The 22,306-nt window shown below is 32.3% G+C and overlaps 1 protein-coding gene across 1 annotated transcript in view; it reads left to right on the plus strand.

Moving 5' to 3' along the window:
- The first annotated feature begins 2,661 nt into the window (after positions 1 to 2,661).
- The window catches only part of LOC139488189 (chymotrypsinogen B-like), a 30,945-nt gene continuing 11,300 nt past the window's right edge, over positions 2,662 to 22,306 (plus strand). Inside the window, exons 1-2 of the mRNA XM_071273642.1 lie at positions 2,662 to 2,798; positions 17,820 to 18,306. Of these exons, the coding sequence (XP_071129743.1) occupies positions 2,730 to 2,798; positions 17,820 to 18,306 (556 nt within the window). The 5' untranslated portion in view covers positions 2,662 to 2,729. The remainder of the gene's footprint in view (positions 2,799 to 17,819; positions 18,307 to 22,306) is intronic.

A 22,306-nucleotide genomic window follows, 5' to 3' on the forward strand; every position in this document is an offset into this window, starting at 1 on the left:
TCAACGACTTACTACTTTAGATGACAGAAACCAATCCAACGCTGTACAGTAAACGTAGTAGTTGGCGTATTCCCGCGTTAACATGCACTCCAAAACCTATTGTAGATGGGGGAGTGTTATGCCGATTAACGTCTGAAGGCTGTATCCTAGGTGTTAGATGATTGTCCTTCATTTCACTGCCTCACGGCTTTGTTCCTGATAATGCTTCCTGTGATCTTTAAAACTACGTCCAAGACTCATCTACTAGTACTCCATCATCGAGGTTAGCGGGCTGCCAAGCTGACCAAACTGGCCATGAAAGCAGCCGTTGTGAAGAAATAACATCAAAATAGTCAACAAACCAAAAAGAACTCACAAAACCAAGATGACGACCTCCAAAATGGCGTCCATCATCTGTTCCTGACCAAAGGCACAAATTATTTAAACGCTCAACAATCGCCTTCGGGCACCGAGCCGACCGTGCGAGGGCTGTATAGCCAGTCAAGGTCGGTAAAAACTTCCATTTGTTGATTCTGAAACCCTTTTTTGTGATTAAACATTTAAGATGCAACAGGGTTGTTGTAGGAATACGATACTATGGGAGAAGGATGATCCTTAAAGTAAGAAGGAATGTTTCTGTTTACTCTTTTATGGTAAAGAATATTACTTATATTTATAGCATCAATACCCTTGTTTGTGAACTTCAAAATGAAAAATGAACGTTTTTGCAGTTCCTCCGAATGTTCACAAACGGGTCTGAATAATATATGGTTAGCAATATACATCACCATGGCAACTATTTTATACTTAGTATATCGACTATCTGTAGTGTGGCATTCTTATAAGTTTGGTACTTATATATCCTTGGCTTTCTAACTTATGGCTATGGTAGTTGCTGATGATCTGATATTTAAAAAAAGAGTTATCGTCATTTTACAGTTTGTTCCTCGTATCCTTCTATCTAATGAACAAAGTCATCACATGACTTGAAGATGATTAGTCAAAACCAAGTGACATATGTCAATGCAATTATCAGAACAAATTATTCCGTGTCTAATGTCAAAACACTACTGCCCTAGAAGAGAACAAAAACGGGTGTTAACTTGAGTAGACATTTTTCCACAGAAAGCCCTTTTCGAACGAATCAAGACGTCAACTTGTTACAAGGGTACTAAATTATTTTAAGAGACTGACAATTAAGAAACGTTGGCTTTAAACGATAAATGTAGCCTCTCATCTATTACTCTTATCTGCTAAAAGTATACAATATACTTGATTGTCTTTTGAAACCGAAATCAGGCTAAAGACCTATGTTCTTTTACACACTGAAAATCTCTTAATAAGGTTTTGCTTTTGAATAAAATGCTATTTATGATGAGTTTATTTACAACCACTGAGTCGATGCCACTGCTGGTGACATGAATTATCATTGATATGGCCATATTTATAAATAAACTGTTTACAAATCTTTTGAATTTTTGAAATACCTCTTGCAAGGTCGGTGAAGATCTCCGATTTTTATTTTAGCTTATATTATAAGACTGATTACTTATTGTTTAACGTGTAGTATACTCGTCTGAATAAGTTATGAAATAATGTACTGATCTGAACTTAATTGTAGGGCATTACTCATCCTTCTTCTCGATTTTATTTTCGGTTTTTTTTAATATTCATTTATTTTCTTAATCTTTTTATCTTTCTCTGTTAAGATGCTTTCGGTATTGTGTTGGAGAGGGAGAAAGTTATTGTGTGCAATAACATTAAAGCTGATCTGTAAAACAGGCATCCCTATCGATGAAAACCGTACATTTGCTTCTCAAAGTATAATATGTTTAATGGTTGTTGGTAAATTGGCGTTTGCCACCGAATCTCGTTTTTGTGCTTTGTTCTTTTATTCATTTCAATTAATGACCACGGGTTTAATAATTTGACATGGTATTAATGACGACCCTATACTACTTCTGCGTTGTATAATAAATAATTTGTTTATACCTTTGATACTTTTACTAAAATTAACCTGTGATATCTGTAAATAAATAAAATGTGTATAAACGGTCAATGAATTTCTAATAAAATTCGGACAAGGTTGAGAAAAAGTAGCAGTAATGTTTATTTTGGTTATCCGATGACATGTTAATGGGTGGCCTTGTCGATCTCTCTATATTATTTATACTATATTAGGGAAATAGTGAAGAGACAAAAATATTTTCTAACAATAATAGTACAGTTGATGGATTTATCTTCTTTCAACATGACTTGTTAGACCCCAATGGAAACATGTAATGCGAATTAAATGAATTATTATGCCAAATTTAATTTACGCATATGTTATGAAGCGAGCATAGTAAACAAATAAAATTTCATTCATAATCTGAATTGAAGCAAGCTTATTTAGTTTACATAAATACTATTTTTCGTGTTTACTTTCATTAAATCACCTTTAACAAGCGACAACATTACCTGCTAGAGTGGATACATTCTAAATATTTTTTTTATCAAATAGAGTTCATTTTGCCATAACCTAAAAAACCAGCGTCACGCAATAATAAAGTTATTAGTGAGTTAACAAAAGAATGGTTACATATTTACGAATATGGGCAAATCATCCTCTGTCGTATTTATACCAATAAGATAAATGAAATGACCTTAAAGATTAATGTATTAGAATCGCCTACTTCAGTATAAATACTCGTACATCACTGTTAGAATTGATCTTGTTAGAAATCAGTTTTAATACCAGTAGAAGGAGCATGTGTATTATATCGACAGGTGTTACGGTAGTTATGTGTATTGCTATTGGTGCACGTGCAGATTTACAGGTAAGACAATTAATAAACTATTAGCAGTAGCTTCTTTTAATTGAAATATTTTGGAGATTTTTATTTAGTTGTTTCGGTTAATTCTTTTAATTGAAAAATGCAACAATAACAAAAACTTACGGCTAAAGTTTTCGAGGAATTTTATATTTTTGTCGATATATTTCCAGTCGGTATTGCGTATATTTACAAAGTAAACCTCGTGGTATTATTTTACCGAATTCTACAATGTTAGTACTGACATATATGGTTATTAATTTGCCATTTCATATTTTATTTGATGACTTAAATTTTACGTGATGGATTGTATGTGATTGTTAGCACGTTTAAATTGGTTTTACAATAAAGGAAGGGCATTCAGCAAGTCGTTACAAACTCCCAGGGTATATATATAAACTAAGGTGAAGTAATAAACAAGTTTTAATGTGCACATAAATTATTATTTGATTGAGTTGTGGACGAATTACAAATCTAGACTAGTGAAAACGTTTATGTTGAATATCTGTTTATTGGGAACATGTGAACGTAAAAGTTGTACTATAGAACAAATGCATATAATTGTATATTTGTTTATCATAATTGTTGGTCCTACAATCTAATCTCAGTTCAGTTTTCTCGTACTAAAATTTAATAATAAAAAAGATGGCAATTTGAAATTTGAATTTAAACACAAATTTGAGAGGTGGAATTTATTATTGAGTAACGGTTTTAGTAAAACACCAAATTGCATAATATTACTGATCTGAAATAAGCTTGGATGAATGGAAATAATACTTCAATATTGACAATGTTCGCCCTTTGACCTTATTAAATCTCATAAAATCCATGTAGCTAAATAAAGATTTAAAATATAAATTCTTTTAAACCAGACATTATCTGAATATCCAATAGTCTGCCTTAATCCTAATCTGACAAATAGTACTCAACATTCCTTTGATCAAATTGAATACTTCACAGTTATTGTGTCCAATGTCTTGCATATTTTCTTTTTTAAATAAATTGAGGATTCTTATACCCTACCCTTTCCGTACCGTTGTGCAATTAATAACCAAGATGAATACACATACTCCATTGTCGTTCAAGGAGTATTAAGTTGTCAACAGACTATTTCTTCAAAAGCTTTCGTGTACCAGAAAAAGAACCAAACTAGGGCAAACTATAAAGAACAATAGGATCGGAATAAACAATAACATAAATTTTAAAAAGGCATGAAGGAGTGTTCCAAAAGAATCTTGCCTAAAAAATACTATGTGGACATATGCATTTTGTACAATATTTTTATAAAATGACTTTGTCCACCATCATTATGGTTAAGTATGTCTAATTAAGATGTAAGAATTCGAGACGAATAAAAAAAAGTCATGGTAATTTGATATTGTTTTCAATTTTAACTCAAAACTATATTATTCATCATTTGTTAAGTTTATGTGGATAAAAGTAGCAGTACTAATCAGATCGAACCGACTTTACCTTTGTACGCTTTATTAAGGTGTAATAAGGAGGTGTGGTATGATTGCCAATGAGACAACCATCCAGCAGAGCACTTAATCCGATCTTATAGTAAATTCTGTGGCTACGATGACTTGATCTAGAAATTGGACTTCCTTTTAACCTTGAACACCTTTACGAAATTGATATGCTAGATGTGTATGTAATTGTTTTGAATGTTTTGGCCTGATCGTCACCCGTGGTAATTTAACGACTGTTTTATATATATAATTATTGGTCTTTTTGCCGATTGATAAACTGTTTGTTTGAAAACATGCAGTGCAAATAGTTTAAATGCAAGACGAGAACATGTTACAGTACAAAATAAAGGATAAAATGTTTGTGATCGTACGAAAAGGCGATTAGTTTTTTTAAACCCAAGTAAAATAAGCGCATATAGGATATTTTACCCTATCAGTAGGTAGTGTAAAAACCCATTTGAAGACTTGTATCGGTTTCTTTCACTTGACTCTATATCTTTATTCTCACACACCAAATTACAAAGGTATAGATACTGGACATGCCATGAGTTCCTAAAACGTGTGGGATATGAACAGTTAAAGGGTTGACGATCTGATGTATATTGAACATATCTTTGAGACCAAGTTAGAATTAAATAAATACATACGAGAGAATAAAATCAACAACATTTTTAATAAATTAGCGTAAATAAGAAATAAAAAATGTTTAGCATGGTGTATTGTTTAAACGCTAATTATTGTGTCTTAACACTATTGTAATAGTAGTAGAGTAACTAAAGAGTTTAATCATTTGAATAAGACGTTATTTGAAAAAAAACGACAAATATATCATGTACAGTAAAGTGAGAATTAATGGAAATACTTCTATTAATAGAATTTAAACTTTCCAGATTGTACACAAAACATAAAAACGTAATTCATATTTTCTCATTAATGATCAGAGATAAAATTCTTAGAATTATTTGTATGTTTTAGCAGTTGTTACATACTTGGCAAACATTTTTATGCCAGATTCTTATTACTTTTCCAAAGAAATATTTTGCAGTTTAGATACAAGTGGAGTATAGGATAACCCTATTAACAGTTTTATACTTTAATTCACAGTTGGATTTGTATCTTATATAAAGTTTTTAAATTTTTATAAAATACCAGGTCAGAAATGAAATTGGTAAAAAATAATCTCTAGCAAATGCACTCCTAATATTTCAAGATCCTGGTAGAACAGTAATTAAAGTTACTATGAAAAATGATTATATTACTTCAAAAGTTGAATGCATAAAATTGTCAATAACTCGTTTACACTAGAAACGTTTAATTTAGGAAAGCAAAATATAGTTAGTACCTGCACAAGACTCATCAGTGACGCTCAGATCAAAAAGGTTTAAAGGCAGCCAAACAAAGTTGAAGAGCATTGAAAACGAAAAATTCCCAAAAAATTGGCCAAATACGGCTAAGGTATTCTATGCCTGGGATAAGAAAATCCTTAGTATTTCGAATTATTCATAATTTTGCAAACAACAGATTTATAAAAAATGACCATATAAGTGATATTCATACATGTATCAACACCGGAGTGCTGACCACTGGGTTGGTGATATCCTCGGGGACGAAGCGTCCACAATCTGTGGCATCGACCCCGACTGGCTACATATAATTGACAAAATAGTATGATATCATGGTTAAATGCGAAGTTATAGCTTTCACTAATTTAGGAAGGGATCTTTGAAGCATGATAGATTTATTTAAACCAATTCAAAGGCAGATAACAACTACATTAATAGAGAAGAATACATTGATAGAGAAGAACACAGTATGTGTATAAATATGCGAGATTTGCAAGACAGTAATGTTTCATGTTTCATGTTGTCAATTATAAGCTCATTTTTACGAAAGTAATACAGAAAAATGTCTAAAAGTGGAATTTATTTTTTTAACTCTTTATCTAGCAAAAAGTAATATCAAAAAAATACTGAACTCCGAGGAAAATTCAAAACGGAAAGTCCATAATCAAATGATAAAACACATCAAACGAATGGAAAACAACTGTCATATTCCTGACTTGGTACAGGCATTTTCAAATGTAGAAAATGGTTGATTGAACCTAGTTTTATAGCGCTTAATCTCTTACTTGTATGACAGTCGCATCAAATTCCGTTATATTTACAACGATGCGTGACGAAACAGACAAAATAGGGTAAAATAGTCAAAATATAGTCCAAATATGGGTATACAGCAACTTATTGAAATTTAAAGTTTTTCGTGTCATCAAGAAATGAACCAAATTTAATGGAAAAAATAGAACATGCTAAAATAAAATGCAAATATCATTCGTAATATCGATTGCAAGTGAGATTCAAACGTCTATAATTGGTCAATGAACCAAGTACATTCAGTTCACAATTAAGCAAACGGCAAATACAAGAACGCTAACTTTTGGAAAGCAGTTAATACCAGATATACCTAGAAATAAAAGTGCTCAGAGTATTTACACAAGACCTAGTATAACAAACACAATATTTATTTTCCATTCAATGAAATGATCAGACGATCTCTTGGGTGTTTTATGTAAATTTTCAGTATCATTTTATTACGTTAAGATTTTTCCATGGAGCTATATCTCTGTGTTCATGTTGACTTGTTCTCGTTAATTTTCCGAAACCTCCAAATTATTTTGCCTAAAAATCATTGTGTAAATGGTTTTGTCTTATATAGATGTAACGTATATTGTTGTTTATGATATATAAATATAATTATTTTCTGTGACTGTATCTTTCATTAATTTGTAGGATCCTTTACTATAGATAATTTAGCTGATCTGTAAAAATAACATCTCCATGCCTTATATATCATGTACTGTGGTACGACACTAGATTAAAACTGACGTGGAAAGATAACACCCGGCCACCGAAAGCTTCATTTATATGAAGCCAAAGTGGTCGTGTGGTCTAGCGGGACGGCTATAGTGCAGGCGATTTGGTGTAACAATATCCCAGTAGCATGGGTTCGAATCCCGGCGAGGGAAGAACAAAAAAATTTCGAAAGCAAATTTACAGATCTAACATTGTTGGGTTGATGTTTAGACGAGTTGTATATATATATATACATATATATAAGGCGTCTGAATAGTAGTCAACGATTTTCCCAACGAGGGCGCTGGATCGTTACGAGTAACCGTTCCCGTTAAAGTTTTAGAATTGTGCTAGTTCATATCGCACATTATTATTTGTATTTAAAGCATACTTTTGAACTCTCTGTTGTAATAAGCCATGTAACCTGTCATGTTTAATAAATTTTAGAATGATGCAAGCGTCCTAACTGATGTTTAGTTTTACTTTTTTATTGTATAAATTTCAAGATTGTAACAGTTTAATCTAAGATTCTTGTTACAGTCATTTATATCTTTATTGGTAGAGTAAATACCGGTATTACTTATGATCTACTTCTTTCTTTTATGAGAATCATAAATAAACAAAAATAGCCTTTTATTTGAATTATTTTACAAAAATAGATCTGTGGATCGTTTCATATGCGTTTACAAATATAGTATTTCCTTATTTTCTTTTTATAGGCGTTAACTAAAGAGAATTCAACTGTTTCAAATTTAACATTCTTTTATTAGTTTGAAAAAATTATGGACAAGATAAACAGCATAACATACATACATATCATTCCCATATTCTAAGCTTTATGATGTTCTTTTCTCTTTTTCTCCAATTCTAATGTTCAGTGGTCAATGATGTCAAATGTCCTCGCAGCCCTTTTGATATTGTGAAGGCACGACATAAAATGAATGTCATCTGATAGATTAAAATATCTCAAATCAGTCAAAACAAAATAAGCAATGAAAGACACTTTTAAAATTGCAGGCTTCTGACTTGAAACAGACGCACACAAAATGCGTCGGGATTAAAACAAGTTTGTGAGCTTTCAACCCTCTCCTTACCTCGAACAGTGGTATAACACCGCAATGTAAGAACAAACTTTAAAAATCAGTTACAAAATGTTTGGCTCATCAGATCGTCATTCAGCACACAAAACACAAAAAACATCAAGTTCAAATGTACCGATCTAAGAGCATTCTCGGTTATTGAAAACTAGCTTGTGATTAGTTTTTTACGGGTAGAATCAAAACTTACAAGTCAAATGATTGTATCTATGAACGAATTTAATAACAGTTTTTAGTAAAAATGCCTGATTTAATTATTTGCCTGTTCACATGATTGCATAGCCAATCAAACTAACTTTTTAGTCGCATTTAAAGTTTTTTTAAACTGACATTCTCCATAAAAATAAAAACAAATATCCAAAAAAGTTTATAAGAACCCTCGATAAATGATACGAAATACAAAATTAAAAGTTTGACCAAGACCTCGTTTATGTTTGTCTGCGAAATGTATTGCCGGGCCGATCTTTTTTTTTAAATCGATTTTTGAAAAATTGATTGTAAATACATTTATTATTAGCAGATCCATTTTATTTATATTTGATTGCTTGAAAAACAAATAGTATGAATATGTACTTCAGTCGCCATCTTTGATTAAGCTGTTCTGTCCGTTTTGCTCTTCGGTTACCAGATCCTGTCACGTGGTCTGGCGTAAATACAAAATTTAAACCTGGTATCTATGATGAGTTTATTTACAACCACTGGGTCGATGTCACTGCTGGTGGAGTTTTAATTCCCTGAGGGTATCACCAGCCCAGTAAGAAGTGCTGACACGAATTATCATTTATATGGTCATACATTGTATTTATAAATTAACTGTTTACAAAACTTTTGAATTTTCGAAATACTAAGGCTTTTCTACCTCAGGAATAGATTACCTTAGCTGTATTTGGAAAACATTTTAGGAATTTTGGTCCTCAATGCTCTTCAACTTCATGCATTATTCGGCCTTTTTAACTTTTTTGGATTCGAGCGTCAATTATGAGTCTTTTGTAGACGAAACGCGCGTCTGGCGTAAATACAAAATTTAATCCTGGTAACTATGATGAGTTTATTTACCGTGCATAGTCCGAACTTAAACGAATGAAGCAGACACTCAGAAGGGTTGGATGCACTCGATCTCAGCGTTTATTAGGGAAAAATCAATTTTAAAAGATCGACATTCTTAGTTCGATTAAACCTTCAGTGATATCTCTGTATATTCCAGTAATTGAAAATTTGGAAAAGATCCATCTTTTTAGAAGTAGAAACAGGGTAGCATGTATGAGAATACTACAAATCTTAAAGTTAGTACTCTTTATTTCTTTATTTCTTTTGTTTTTATGTAATTTGCTTTTGTGCCTCGTACCGATCTTTTGAGTCAATTGATACTGATGTTTACAATTTGCTATTACACCACTGTCCCAGGTTAGTGGTAGCAGCGTACTATTGTCTTTTATATCGTAGTATAATCAGATCAATATCGTAATAGAAGCTTAATAAAACAAGTAGTGAAATCGGGATAGTCGCAGTGAAACTAATAAAATCATAACGAAATATTTTCAATTGCCTTTGAAATTACAACACGGTTCCAAAACTTATCTTCTACGCCCATCCCAATCTTACTGGTTTCTTACCTATGTCCTTACTGCGACTTTCCTACGCTTCTACTACGACTAGTTTTAGCCAAGACTGCACCACAAATGTTTTGAGCATGTTCAAAGTTGGCCGTGTACCTCCACTATGATGAAGGCATTGACACGTCCTAAATTCGACCTAATCATAACCACCACGATCTTAGTTCGACTTTCAAAATTTTCACAATTTCTGAGATAGAAGCGGAATCGCGGTCCTAGTGTGATGGGGATATATGCAAAGAAATTAGATTGAGAAAGGTCAAAAGGAAAAATTAAAATAAACTTAATATATTTAAGTTATCATCTTCAGTACACGTGGTCTTTAAAACTTAAAATTGCTTTTAAATTTTGATTGTATCTTTATGTCAATTTTACCATTCGTATGTATTAAATTAAAACTATCAATATTTTATACCTATTGAAGACTTCTAATAAAATATAAAAAAGAATATTTAAATGAATGATCACAACCTGTATTTAAACTTTCACATTATGTCTTCATCTAGATATAGAAGTAACCATCCTTGCATAGATGTAACACACTATTAAATGGTAATACACGTTGAAGATATCCGAATATCATAGTAATAAATAATCCGAAAATAGAATGCATTATGAATGACGGCAATTTGGAAATAAGGTTTACACGTATTAACCTTTTAGATCTCCAAGTCAAACGAATTATTTACTAGTAGAACTATTATACTTAAATCAACAATTTCGTCCATACCGATTCACGATTTCTAATTAAATGAAAGAAATTTAATAATATCCACACTGTTTTTGTTAGATGTAATTGTACTTGTGTCGAATTGATGAGTTAAGTCCTTTTCAACTGAATTTGATACTAGAAGTTTGTTCTTATATGTAGTACTGTAATAGCTGATTATGTGGTGTGTGCCTCGCTCATTGTCGTAGGCCGTACGGTGGCCAATTACTGTGCCAATTGGTCTCTTCTGGAGAGTAGTCTTATTGGCAATCATATACCACATCTTCACATTTTTATGCAACTCAATTAAAAAATGGTTTTTGATGTCGACATCTTCTAAATATATTACAACGATACAACACAAAAGAATTCCTTGACATTTCGTAAAATTTTATTTTTGTTTCAAGTATTCTGTTCGCTTTTTTTTAATTTATCATTTTGACGTATCAAAGGTTTTTTTTTCTTCTTTTTCCTTTTAAACTTTTTATGATTCATAATGAAAGAGTAGAAGCTAACATATTTAAATCTGAATCTGGGAATCTTAAGTAAAACACAGCATTTTGGTGTATCTAAACTGTTTAACTAAGATTTCGATTACACGTAAAGAAATACAATGTATAAGCTTGATGTGAGACTGGAAATTATTTCTCGTTTTATAATTATTTTTTTTCTTATTAGATGCACCAAAACTTTTGCATTGCCATATTTGTAAAAGATATCGATCAAATTAGATAAAAGTACACTGGAGTGAATGAGGTCAACATAAAATTCTATTTGACATAAATATGTCATGATTTATTCTTTCCTTGCAATTTATGATATCCAATAAAATAAAGAAAAAAGATATGCAAAATTTAAATTAATTCGTCACATTGTGGATGTATGTTAACGTCAAATTAACCTTTTCAATGTAACAAAACACAAAATTTCTTAATGAAATTAAAAAGGTATCCCAATTTATTTTGAATGACGTCATGAAAAATCTTTTTACACGATTTGTTGTATGTTTATGTCAAATTTAGATAGTCTTAATTTAAAAATGTTCTTACTGATTATTAAATAATTCTATTTATATCTGAGACTAATGACAATTTAAAATCAAGAACTCGTATTACTTTTGTATATTTATGTCATTTGAAACAATCAGATGGACTTTATAAAATAGTAATATTCATGCACCAAGTATTGAAATTAAAAGTGATCAAAAGTAGACTAGGTCATAAGTTGGAGGACAGATAATAAAAAAAGACGTTGGGAAAAAAATAGTTAGCCAAACTATTTTACCGAAAACCTATCTGTTCCCCCGTTTAAACAGAGAACTAACTCGAGAACCCCGTAAGTATGAACTGTTCCTGTGCCACTAGTTGCTGCATCCATCGTGTTTACAGAAAACTAATGTTTAGCTAATCTGTTCCACTGTTAACCAGAGAACGAACTCGAGTACCACGTAAGTATGAACTGTTTCTGCTCCAACATTAACTGCATCCATCGTCTTTACAGAAAACTAATGTTTAGCTAATCTGTTCTCCTGTTTACCAGAGAACGAACTCGAGTACCACGTAAGTATGAACTGTTTCTGCTCCAACATTAACTGCATCCATCGTCTTTACAGAAAACTAATGTTTAGCTAATCTGTTCTCCTGTATGCAGAACGAACTCGAGAACCCCGTAAGTATGAACTGTTTCTACTCCAACACTAGCTGCATCCATCGTGTTTACAGAAAACTAATGTTGAGCTAATCTGTTCTCCTGTTAACTGCAGAACGAACTCGAGTACCCCGTAAGTATGAACTGTTTCTGCTCCAATATTAGCTGCATCCATCGTGTTTACAGAAAACTAACGTTAAGCTTACATCTGTTCCCCTGTTAATCGGAGAGCGAACTCGTGTACGCTTTAAAATTGTATGAGCTGTTCCTACTCCGATACTAGCTGTACATGTCGTGTTTCTGGTCATCTGGAGATACATGTAATTGTGTTTTTTTTTTTGCTTATAATAAATAAACGAGAAAAGGAGAAAGTGGATATGATAAATGAAATAGAATGAAATTCAAAACAGTGTGGCTGTGGCCATTGATTGACACATTAAATTCATCCATTGACTGGGACAATTTAGGTGAACGTTTGTATGTAACGACCACTGCTCACTATGTACTTTTTAAAGACACTTAAACTATGGGGTCACCAAAGGTTCTCAACATCTTAATAAAGTAATTCGAAAAATTAATCAGAAATGACACGATATTTTGATTTATATCAATTATATAAATCAAAACATAAAGGTTATTCCTGATTAATTTTTCGAATTATTTTATAATTAAAGGCGTTAAGAAACCTTTGGTGACCCCACAGTTTAAATGTCTATCGTAGGTACGTCGTGAACAGTGGTCGTTACAGACAAACGTTCACGTAAATTGACCCAGTCAATGGATGAATTTAATGTGTCAATCAAAGGCCACAACCACACTGTTTTGAATTTCATTCTATATCCGATATCATCTGACATAAGTTGAAGCTATATTATATTTCAAGACAGGAACCCTTTTTCAAATAAAAGTAAAAACGTGAAATGGAACACAGTCAATATCTTGTATATTCCACTGGGAGACGTCCTATCCATGTGGATACTTTTGTTTGATCCCTGAAACAAAAGGAGTAAGGTAAACTCCGCAAAATCTTTACCATTTTTATAATTTTAAATCACCGATTTTAATGTTGCATACTAATTTTGCAGTTTTTTACGCACAGAGATAGTCGCCTAAAGTAGACAATTGGTTGCACTTTGTATTGAGACACCACCGTTGCCACAGTAAAATGGGATAAAATGTGTCCCTCTCAAAAGAAACCGGTCCTCTTTGGGTAATCTTGAATAATGAGTAATATGCAGAAGATTTTAAAAAAAATCAGTTTACTTTTTCGTATATACATTTTTTCCTCATCGTTGACATACATGTACCGAACAATAAAATTTAAGGTTGATGTGTATTTCAAAACGTTTATGACAATTTTTATGCCGAGAGCATTTCTTCATAACACATTCAACCATTTTTACCTGGATATAAAATAAAGTTCGCTGAACTTTCAGCAAAGTAATCAAGTTAGTGGAGTACTTTTGGCTATTTTTGGCTTTATAAGTGTTTATTCTCATTTCTGTCAAATTCAAATTTACAATTTAGTTTGTAAAGAACACAATTGTAAAGAAAGCCGTAAAATATAGGCCCATAATTATCTTAAGGTGTTTACTACAGTTTTGTTAAAAGCTGTATTTTCCTGTCATCGAAATTTTTGCATTGCAAACAAAAAATATTCTTTATGACTTTCAGATAAGAATAATTGAAATTATTATATCCTTTGAGCTTTAAAGTATTTTTAGAAAACGATTAGTTTTGACCCACTTATAAAACAGTTGTAAATTGAAACACCAATTTCTTATAGGATATGATAAGATCAGTAAATAAATTATTTTCAACGATAATATGTACAAATGTGTTTTTGTTTCCGGATAGTGGAATACGCTTTCGTCCTCCAAACATGCGTAGTTGTTTAATAATTACATACCTTCCAAAATGGTTTTTTAATTTTATATTTCAAATTCACAGTGCAAAAAAGTCATAGAACTGAAGGTGATGTGGCAAATTATCACTTTCAAAGTATACTATATTGGCAAAAACGATGTCAAGATTCCAAAGTTGCTTTTGGTTTGGTTTTTGGCTTGTTTGTTTGTTGGGTTTTTTGTTGTTGGGTTTTTTTTTAATGTTTTTTTTTATATAATTAATTATTTTTTATTTATTTTTTTTTTGGAGGGGGGGGGGGTGTTAATGAATCATTTACACATTCATTGAACTGCCACATAAACTATTTGTTTACTTATTTGGTAAATTGTTCTGAACGGTAGGTACATTTTTTCTTCTTCTCGTAAATGCAATATATTTTGAGCAATGATATTTATGTATCAAATGTATCATTCAAACGGCACTTCAATTGCACTTTTTTATTCTGGATTACGTGGAGAGTCGAAACATTATTTAATTTTAAAGACAGGTGATCCCGGGGGTTACTTCCTATATTTTTAGTGTTATAAGTGTGCCGTAAAACAGGGTCATTTTTTCATGCCCTGCTGGTTAGAACCGGGTCCTTTTTTCATGTTCTGCTGGTTAGAACAGGGTCGCTTTTTCATGCCCTGCTGGTGAGAACAGGGTCCTTTTTGAAACAAAGTATTTGTCTAGAACAGGATCGCTGATTTAACTGTTTAAGATACAGTCGTGAACCCGAGCCTAGAACTGCATCTAATTTATACGGTCTAAAACAGGGTACGCATTTTCAGAGCGTGTATACATAGAACAGTATAACAGCTACAACGTCAGTCTTTTACCAAGTCGTTGGATGTCATGGTAGGCAGATTTACATCAGCAATGTTTCTCGTATGCTAAATTGGCACATAATCCAATTTGGTATTGTTTATGAGTGTTTCAGTGTTCACCAAATAACTGCAAAAACAGACTAAAATGGGTTGAAATGGGCAATATCAAAAGGGAGAAAACTTGACTAAAAACATTCCTAACAGTATAAGTTAACCTTTCTGCCAATCTTTCGAATCTCAAACTTGCCTTACACGACGAAAAAATGAAACAACTTTATATTCAATTTAGAATTTCATGCGAATGTGTATTTTAAATTGAAAAACTAAACGAGTGTTGCGTTTCTATAGTCCGTCAGTATATTACAAATACAATAAATTCCAAAGACAATCCCCACTTTTTTCAATTCATCTTTTCGTTACTTATATTATTTCTCTTCCTTCTTTGAGAAATAATTAATTCTTTATTATGAACAATCAGTTAAGTTACCTTTGAAGTAGTACACTATCATACATGTTACCTTCATAATGACGTGAAATCGTGACTTAGTTATGAAGAATTAAAGGAGAAATATTAATAAAGATTCCTTTTTAAACAATTTCTGTTAAAAGTTCCACTGGCTATCAGATAAAAATATCTCCGCAAATTAAAGTGTCTGACTTTTTATTCAAACTACGAGTCATGACTACGTCATGAATGAAAATGAAAAAGTCTTCCTCATAAATTCGATCTTAAAATAGAAACAAAAACAATTTGTATTTGGGGTTACTATTTTTCCGTTGCTAAACCATTTCGACATTTATAGTCACTTCATAATGTTTCGCGTTGTATTATTTTGTTTTTTTGTAAAGCGCAACACATGTGATATACGAAATTCTACAACATAAACATGTACTATTGTATTACTGTGAATTGTGTTGGTCAAATTTTATAAAACCTTTACGGGAACTTTTGATTTTTAACGGGTATTTGTATCGAAAATATTTAATCAAAGATTGGTTTTCAAAACATCATATGAAATTACTTTTTCGTTGTACTATTTACCTCACAAATAAGTTGTCGAAATTTCGAACTAAGTGGAAGAACTGAAAAAAAGTGCCGTTACTGAACACGCAGATTTAACAGCTACTATGAATTAATTTTTAAAAACCGGATTCACGTAAAGTAAATTTCAAGTAAAAATCGTTTATTGATTTGGGATGTACGGCGGGCGGGCGAGAGTCGGTCGGCAGTCAAACAGTGTCCGTACATTTACTCATGAACCGTTAAACCAAACTTTTTTTCTAATTTGTAAATGTTGTAACTGATGACAAAATGGAGTTCGATATTGACGATTTTCACTTTCACCGTTCAGGAGTAATGGTTCTTGAAAGATTAAAACATGGTCTTTCCAGTCGTGTCCGTGCTGTACTGACTTGTACATCGTTTTTTTTTTCTATATTGTATTATTGATCGTGATGATGGTTAATTTTAACTATATAAAAAAGAAGATGTGGTATGATTGCCAATGAGACAACTGTCCACAAGAGACAAAAATGACACAGACATTTACAACTATAGGTCACCGTACGGCCTTCAACAATGAGCAAAGCCCATACCGCATAGTCAGCTATAACAGGCCTCGATATAACAATGTAAAACAATTCAAACGATAACAAAATATGAACGAAAAACAAATATGTTACACATAAACAAACGACAACCACTGAATTACAGGCTCCTGACTTGGGACAGGTACAATACTTAAATCATGTGGCGGGGTTAAACATGTTAGCGGGATCCCAACCCTCCTCCTAATCTGTGACAGTGGCATAACAGTTCAACACAAGAACGAACTATAAAAATCAGTTAAAAAAGGCTTAACTCCTCATTTGGACAAAAATACAAGTGGACGTGGCCGGGTACTTGTACATCCCGACAACAAAAAGACACTAGGAACAGATCTGAGAGTACTCGCAGTTATCTGACAGCTAGTTCAAAGCCACTAACAACTAATGAAAAAAAAATCATGCATCTAAGACTAAACTATCAATCCGTACACATCCAATGGATTAATTGTAAAGACGTCATAAACAGTCAGAGAAAAACATGACCTTGTACAATGCCAGTGTCAGGTATCGACAGATTGTAGATCCATGAATGTGTATATGTACATGTATATAACATACTAGTAATATTTTGTTTGCTTTTAATTTACTGATAAAAAAATCAATATTTATATCAATAAAAACAATATTCAATGATCTTATTACAGTGTTGAATTGGTAACCTTTTAGAATAAGTTTATTTAAAGAAGCGATAAGTTTATAAGGATCATTTCTAAATTTCGGGGCACGGTTAACAACATTTCCGTAAATATGAGGATGTGCTATCCCGTTTGAAATAAGTTTTCTACAGGTACAACCAAACTTCAAAACCAAATATTTTTATCTATGGAAAAATTTAGTAAAGGTTTTAAGTAATTTATGGTAACGATATTCCTGGTTTGATAATTTACCAGTAATACATAGATTGCGTTCGTTAAAATCAAAAACGTCACAACAAACACGGGCAAAGCGAACGAGTTGTGAAATATAAACACCGTAAGATGGTGCAAAATGAACATCACCATCTAAAAATGAAAAATTAACAATAGGAAACGAAAAATCGTCCCATTTGTAGTAGATTTTTAACAACTTTTTAAATTGCACAGTTTGTTTGTCACTTGCTTGGTGTAAAGTTTGTTTGTCACTTGCTTGGTGTAAAGTTTGTTTGTCACTTGCTTGGTGTAAAGTTTGTTTGTCACTTGCTTGGTGTAAAGTTTGTTTGTCACATGCTACATGTAGGTGTAAATCATATTAATACATTATGGTTGTTCGCTTTAGTTTTTTTTATGTCTATATTTTGTTTTAGTTTCATTTATAACTGACTGTTGTTCCTTTGCTTTTATAGAAGGATGACCAGGGTACCTCTCAGAACTTAACAAAGACATACACAGGCGACAATCATAACTCTACCTCATATAACGACTTATTTGCTAAATCTTACTCCCCGTGGACTGGTTGGTCAAAGTGTAATCAACATTGTCAACAGACCAGAAAGCGGAAGTGTATATCTCCGAAAACTTGCGGAAGATCCCGAATCAAAGAAAAACGTAAATGTAAGCGAAAGAAAGGGAATTGCATTGTTACATCGTATAAAGTACATAACTCTACAGAGAAAAATAACAGACTTGTTGATAATTTATATGACTTGTTTTATAACCCTTGGACTTCATGGAAAGCATGCAATAATAGATGCATTCGTAAACGACGTCGAATGTGCAAGACAACAATTTGTGAAGGTGGTTATTTAGAGGAAGAAAGGAAATGTGTACCAATCGGAGGCAAATGTAAAAAGTCATTTGTAATTCAAGGCAAAACATCTCATAAAAAAACAGGTATGTAAAAGCGCAAAAAACGTACACAATAAATTATTATTTTAAATATTTCTCAACTTTTAATTTGTCTTTTAAAGTAAAAATAGTCCAGACCACACCAATTTGATTCCTTGTTCGACGGACCCGCCCGCACCTATTTTTTTCAAAACAGATGTTGTTTTTTTTTATATTCCCGCTTCCCGCATCCGGAAATGTAATCATGTCCATTTCCCGCACCGTTTTTTTTTGTAAATATTATAAAAAGATATCAACATTTGTTTTTAAAATCACAGTCTAACCTGTATATAACGATTTTAAACATAAAAGCACCCCACCACACTGTGTAAATATCTGTGAGAATATTTTTTCCAGCATGAAACCTATTTATCTAAAGAGGGAGTGCTCCGAAATAGAAATACCTGTAAAGAACAAAAAATTGGTTTCTTTCCCCCTTACTTATATTCCCTATAAAAAAAATGTTCGTTGTTAGAATAAACATGATAAAGTACAGATAACTTCTGAAGGATTTGCCTTCAACTGCAATTATATTGTATGCTGGCAAAACAAAACTATTCATAGCCACTGCATGTTTATGCACCTATCCTGATTGATTCAGGGGCCTGTCGTTCGGCAGTTATCGTTTGTTGATGTTGTTCATTGGTATTTTCCCTTTTTGGATATATAAATTAGATCGTTTGTTTCCTGTTCGAATTGTGTACGCTAATAATTTTGGGGTCCTTTATAGCTTGCTGTTTGGTCTGTATCAAAGCCCTGTGTAAAAGGCTGTACTTTGACCTGTGTTTGTTATTATCAGGTTGAGAACAACCCTCCCTCAGACAAGGGGTAATTTTACTGATGCAGAAAAGAAAATAGAAATACCAAGGATTTGTACTATAGTTCTTCTATACAAAACCTTTGAAAACTTAGAATTTTGTACTCAAAAAGAGGAGAGTTACATCATATTTTAAACAACTTTTTTCTAAAAGAGGGGTCCACTTATTTTGATTAATATTAAACTGTTAAAGTAAATGTGTTAATTTAACATGGTTAAAGTCCAGAAATATTACAAAATTCTTGGACATGTTTTGACCATTTAATACTAGATAGATATAGTTCTTTGAGAAAATATGAGCCCTTTTGTACAAACAAATATATTATAACTTATATTGATCCTTCATAAAACATGTAAAAGGGATATTTATAACATAAAGGGGTTGTCTCTAAACTGATTATGACTTGGATGCAGAATTGTCTCATTGTCAGTCACACATACATCATTTGTACATAGACCAGATTTAATTATTTCTTGGTGAACAGGGAAAAAATACTTCAGAAATTAAAGAAATGTAAAAGTACAAGTGATAAACATTGATAAATCAAGGTTTAATATTGTCCAAACCACACTTTTCAAGCTTCGCCTCAAAAATTTGCAAATTAGTTATTTTTTTATTAAAATTTTCAAATCGCTCGCTCGCCCCACATTTTGGAGTCCAAAAATCCGTAGAACAAGAAATTAAATTGGTGTGGCCCCATGGTTATTTGTAAAATTGTTAAGCTATCTCTCCTAACATACATGTGAAAGATCCTTAATTCATATTGTATGATCGTGTAAAGATGGACACAACAACGACACATTCAATAAACAAGCTGTGGTAAGGGGTTGCGTGTAATTTGGGAACCGGAGGGGCGAAAGATACATCATCTAGGGACATTCAAACTCATAGATCGAAAATAAACTGACAACGCCATGACTAAAAAATAATAGACAAACAGACAACTAATAGTACAAAAGACACAACATAGAAAACTAAAGACTAAGCAACACGAACCCAACCAAAAACTGGGGGTGATTGAAAAAAAATATACCAGGCGGCTTAAGAAAAAAAAATAGACAGTCGCAGGTTAATGGTTTGACAAGGAAAGAAGGAAACCGCAGCTATTATAAATCAGGTTTAGGTCGGATGGATAACAGTTTTCTATATGCATTGCCATTGACTGATTAAATTTTACACTTGTATTTACAACTGCAAGACAAAGAGAAGTGTCCGCCCAATGCTCAACTTTCATTTTATTTCGATTTCACGAGTAAAGTTTGAATATGCAATATTTACATATCAAAACAATATATTAATGCTTCCTTTATCAACATTAAAGACAAATAAATATCTGGAATGATATAGTGATCTTAACTTCTCCCATCCGGCAATAACAGCCATGTCAAAGAAGGATGCTTCCGTTTGACTGTGTGGGATGGATTAATACGCATGTCCGGTCGGGACGTGAATGACGTCTAACCCGATGCCAATGAGACAACGCACGTTAAATAACATTTGGAACAATTCATTGAATACACTTTTTTAAATAATGCATGTATATATTTCAAAATTATAATAAAAAAAGATATGAATAAATTACAGTGTGAAAATGCATAAAAACGTTCGCATATATAACACCGTGTTGGTGAGTTGTATTTTATTTGTTTTACCTTTTATTAGGGAGCTACCGTTTGATTTTTATGGGGGGGCTAGGATGAAATTTGAAAAAAATAGGCAGGACAGGAGTTTTGAGTAAAAAAAAAGGCAGGATGAGACACTTTGTAAAAAAAAAAAGGCAGGATGACAATTTAGGTAAAAAAAAGTCAGGATAAAGTAATAAAAAAAAAAGGCAGGACCGAATAGAGTGAAAAATAAAAAGGCAGGACAGAGATTACAACTAAAAAAAAATGCAGGACAAAATTTTACATCCTAGCCCCCCCCCCCCCCCCCATAAAAATCAAATGGTAGCTCCCTTAGTTATTGTACAGAACAATGAATATATTATGCACAATTTAAAACAGGACACGTACATGTAGGTACACGTGAAACGGGAATTACGCACAGGCACTTGTTTTGGAATTACGGGTACGCGTCAGTGAAAACAAAAAATATGGGAACACCTCAATGAAACATGAGTTATAAGAACAGGAGTTATTGATACACATAATTGAAACAAAGGGTATAAGTACACGTCAAGGAGATGGGATATAGTTACACGTCAATGAAACAGCAGCGCAACTTCGGAACACAAAAATTAAAAGCTATAAAAAGAAATGTGTATAAATTTGGTTGAGCTAACAAATCGATATCAACACCATATAAAAGGATAAAAATGTTAAAAGGGTCATCTGGCAAGATTCTTAGCTAAGGACATACAAGTGAACACGTTACACACTATTACAAGGGGGAATCTACGTCATCACGCAGGGTGTCGGCGATTGAAATTGGACCACCATCTTGTCGCTTCAAGGTAAGAATTTTACTTATTATGCCAGTTATATGAGGGTTATGATTATACAAAATAGTCCACCAAAACCTATATAAAGTATGAAAATAGAACGAAATTCATAACAGTGCGGTCGACAGTAAAACGTTTATTAGTAATTGTACTGAAAAGTTTACCTTTAACTTGTTTGTCGTGGGCGATGATTTTATGCTCACTCAGTCTATCGGAGGCCTTCAAGTGGGGATTTAAATAATCATTTGTTACAAATTCTGATACATAAAATGAAACTTTCTTTTCACAAATCATTTAAGGAATTTATTTTAAATAATTGTTATACCAATTGAATAAGAATATTAATGTCCAAAGCTGATATCAATAAATAATAATAAAAAAAAAAGTTTATTCATGGTAAAAAAAAAACAAAAAAACTTTTAAGTTAATAGGGACCCGCGTTATTTCAGAAAATATCTTATTGATTAAAGAACAAAAACTTCTACGTTGTGATCATTTAAGAGTGGCCTTGTATTTATTCAATGCTAACCATGTGGGCTTTGTTTTTTTTTATATACCATAAATCGATTCGTTCATTCAGATATTTGTCAGTTTGCCTTGGCTCTTCAAGTCCAACACACAACTTCTCACGAAATTGGTATTTTTCTTACAAAAATTACATCCCTGTGATGTATTCTTTTCATGGAGAATGAATGTTGCACCTTATTTTATTTGTTGTCGTGTTTTTTGTGTGTATCATTGACGTATA

Source organism: Mytilus edulis, chromosome 9 (genome assembly GCF_963676685.1).
Source record: "Mytilus edulis chromosome 9, xbMytEdul2.2, whole genome shotgun sequence".
Classification (NCBI taxonomy): domain Eukaryota; kingdom Metazoa; phylum Mollusca; class Bivalvia; order Mytilida; family Mytilidae; genus Mytilus; species Mytilus edulis.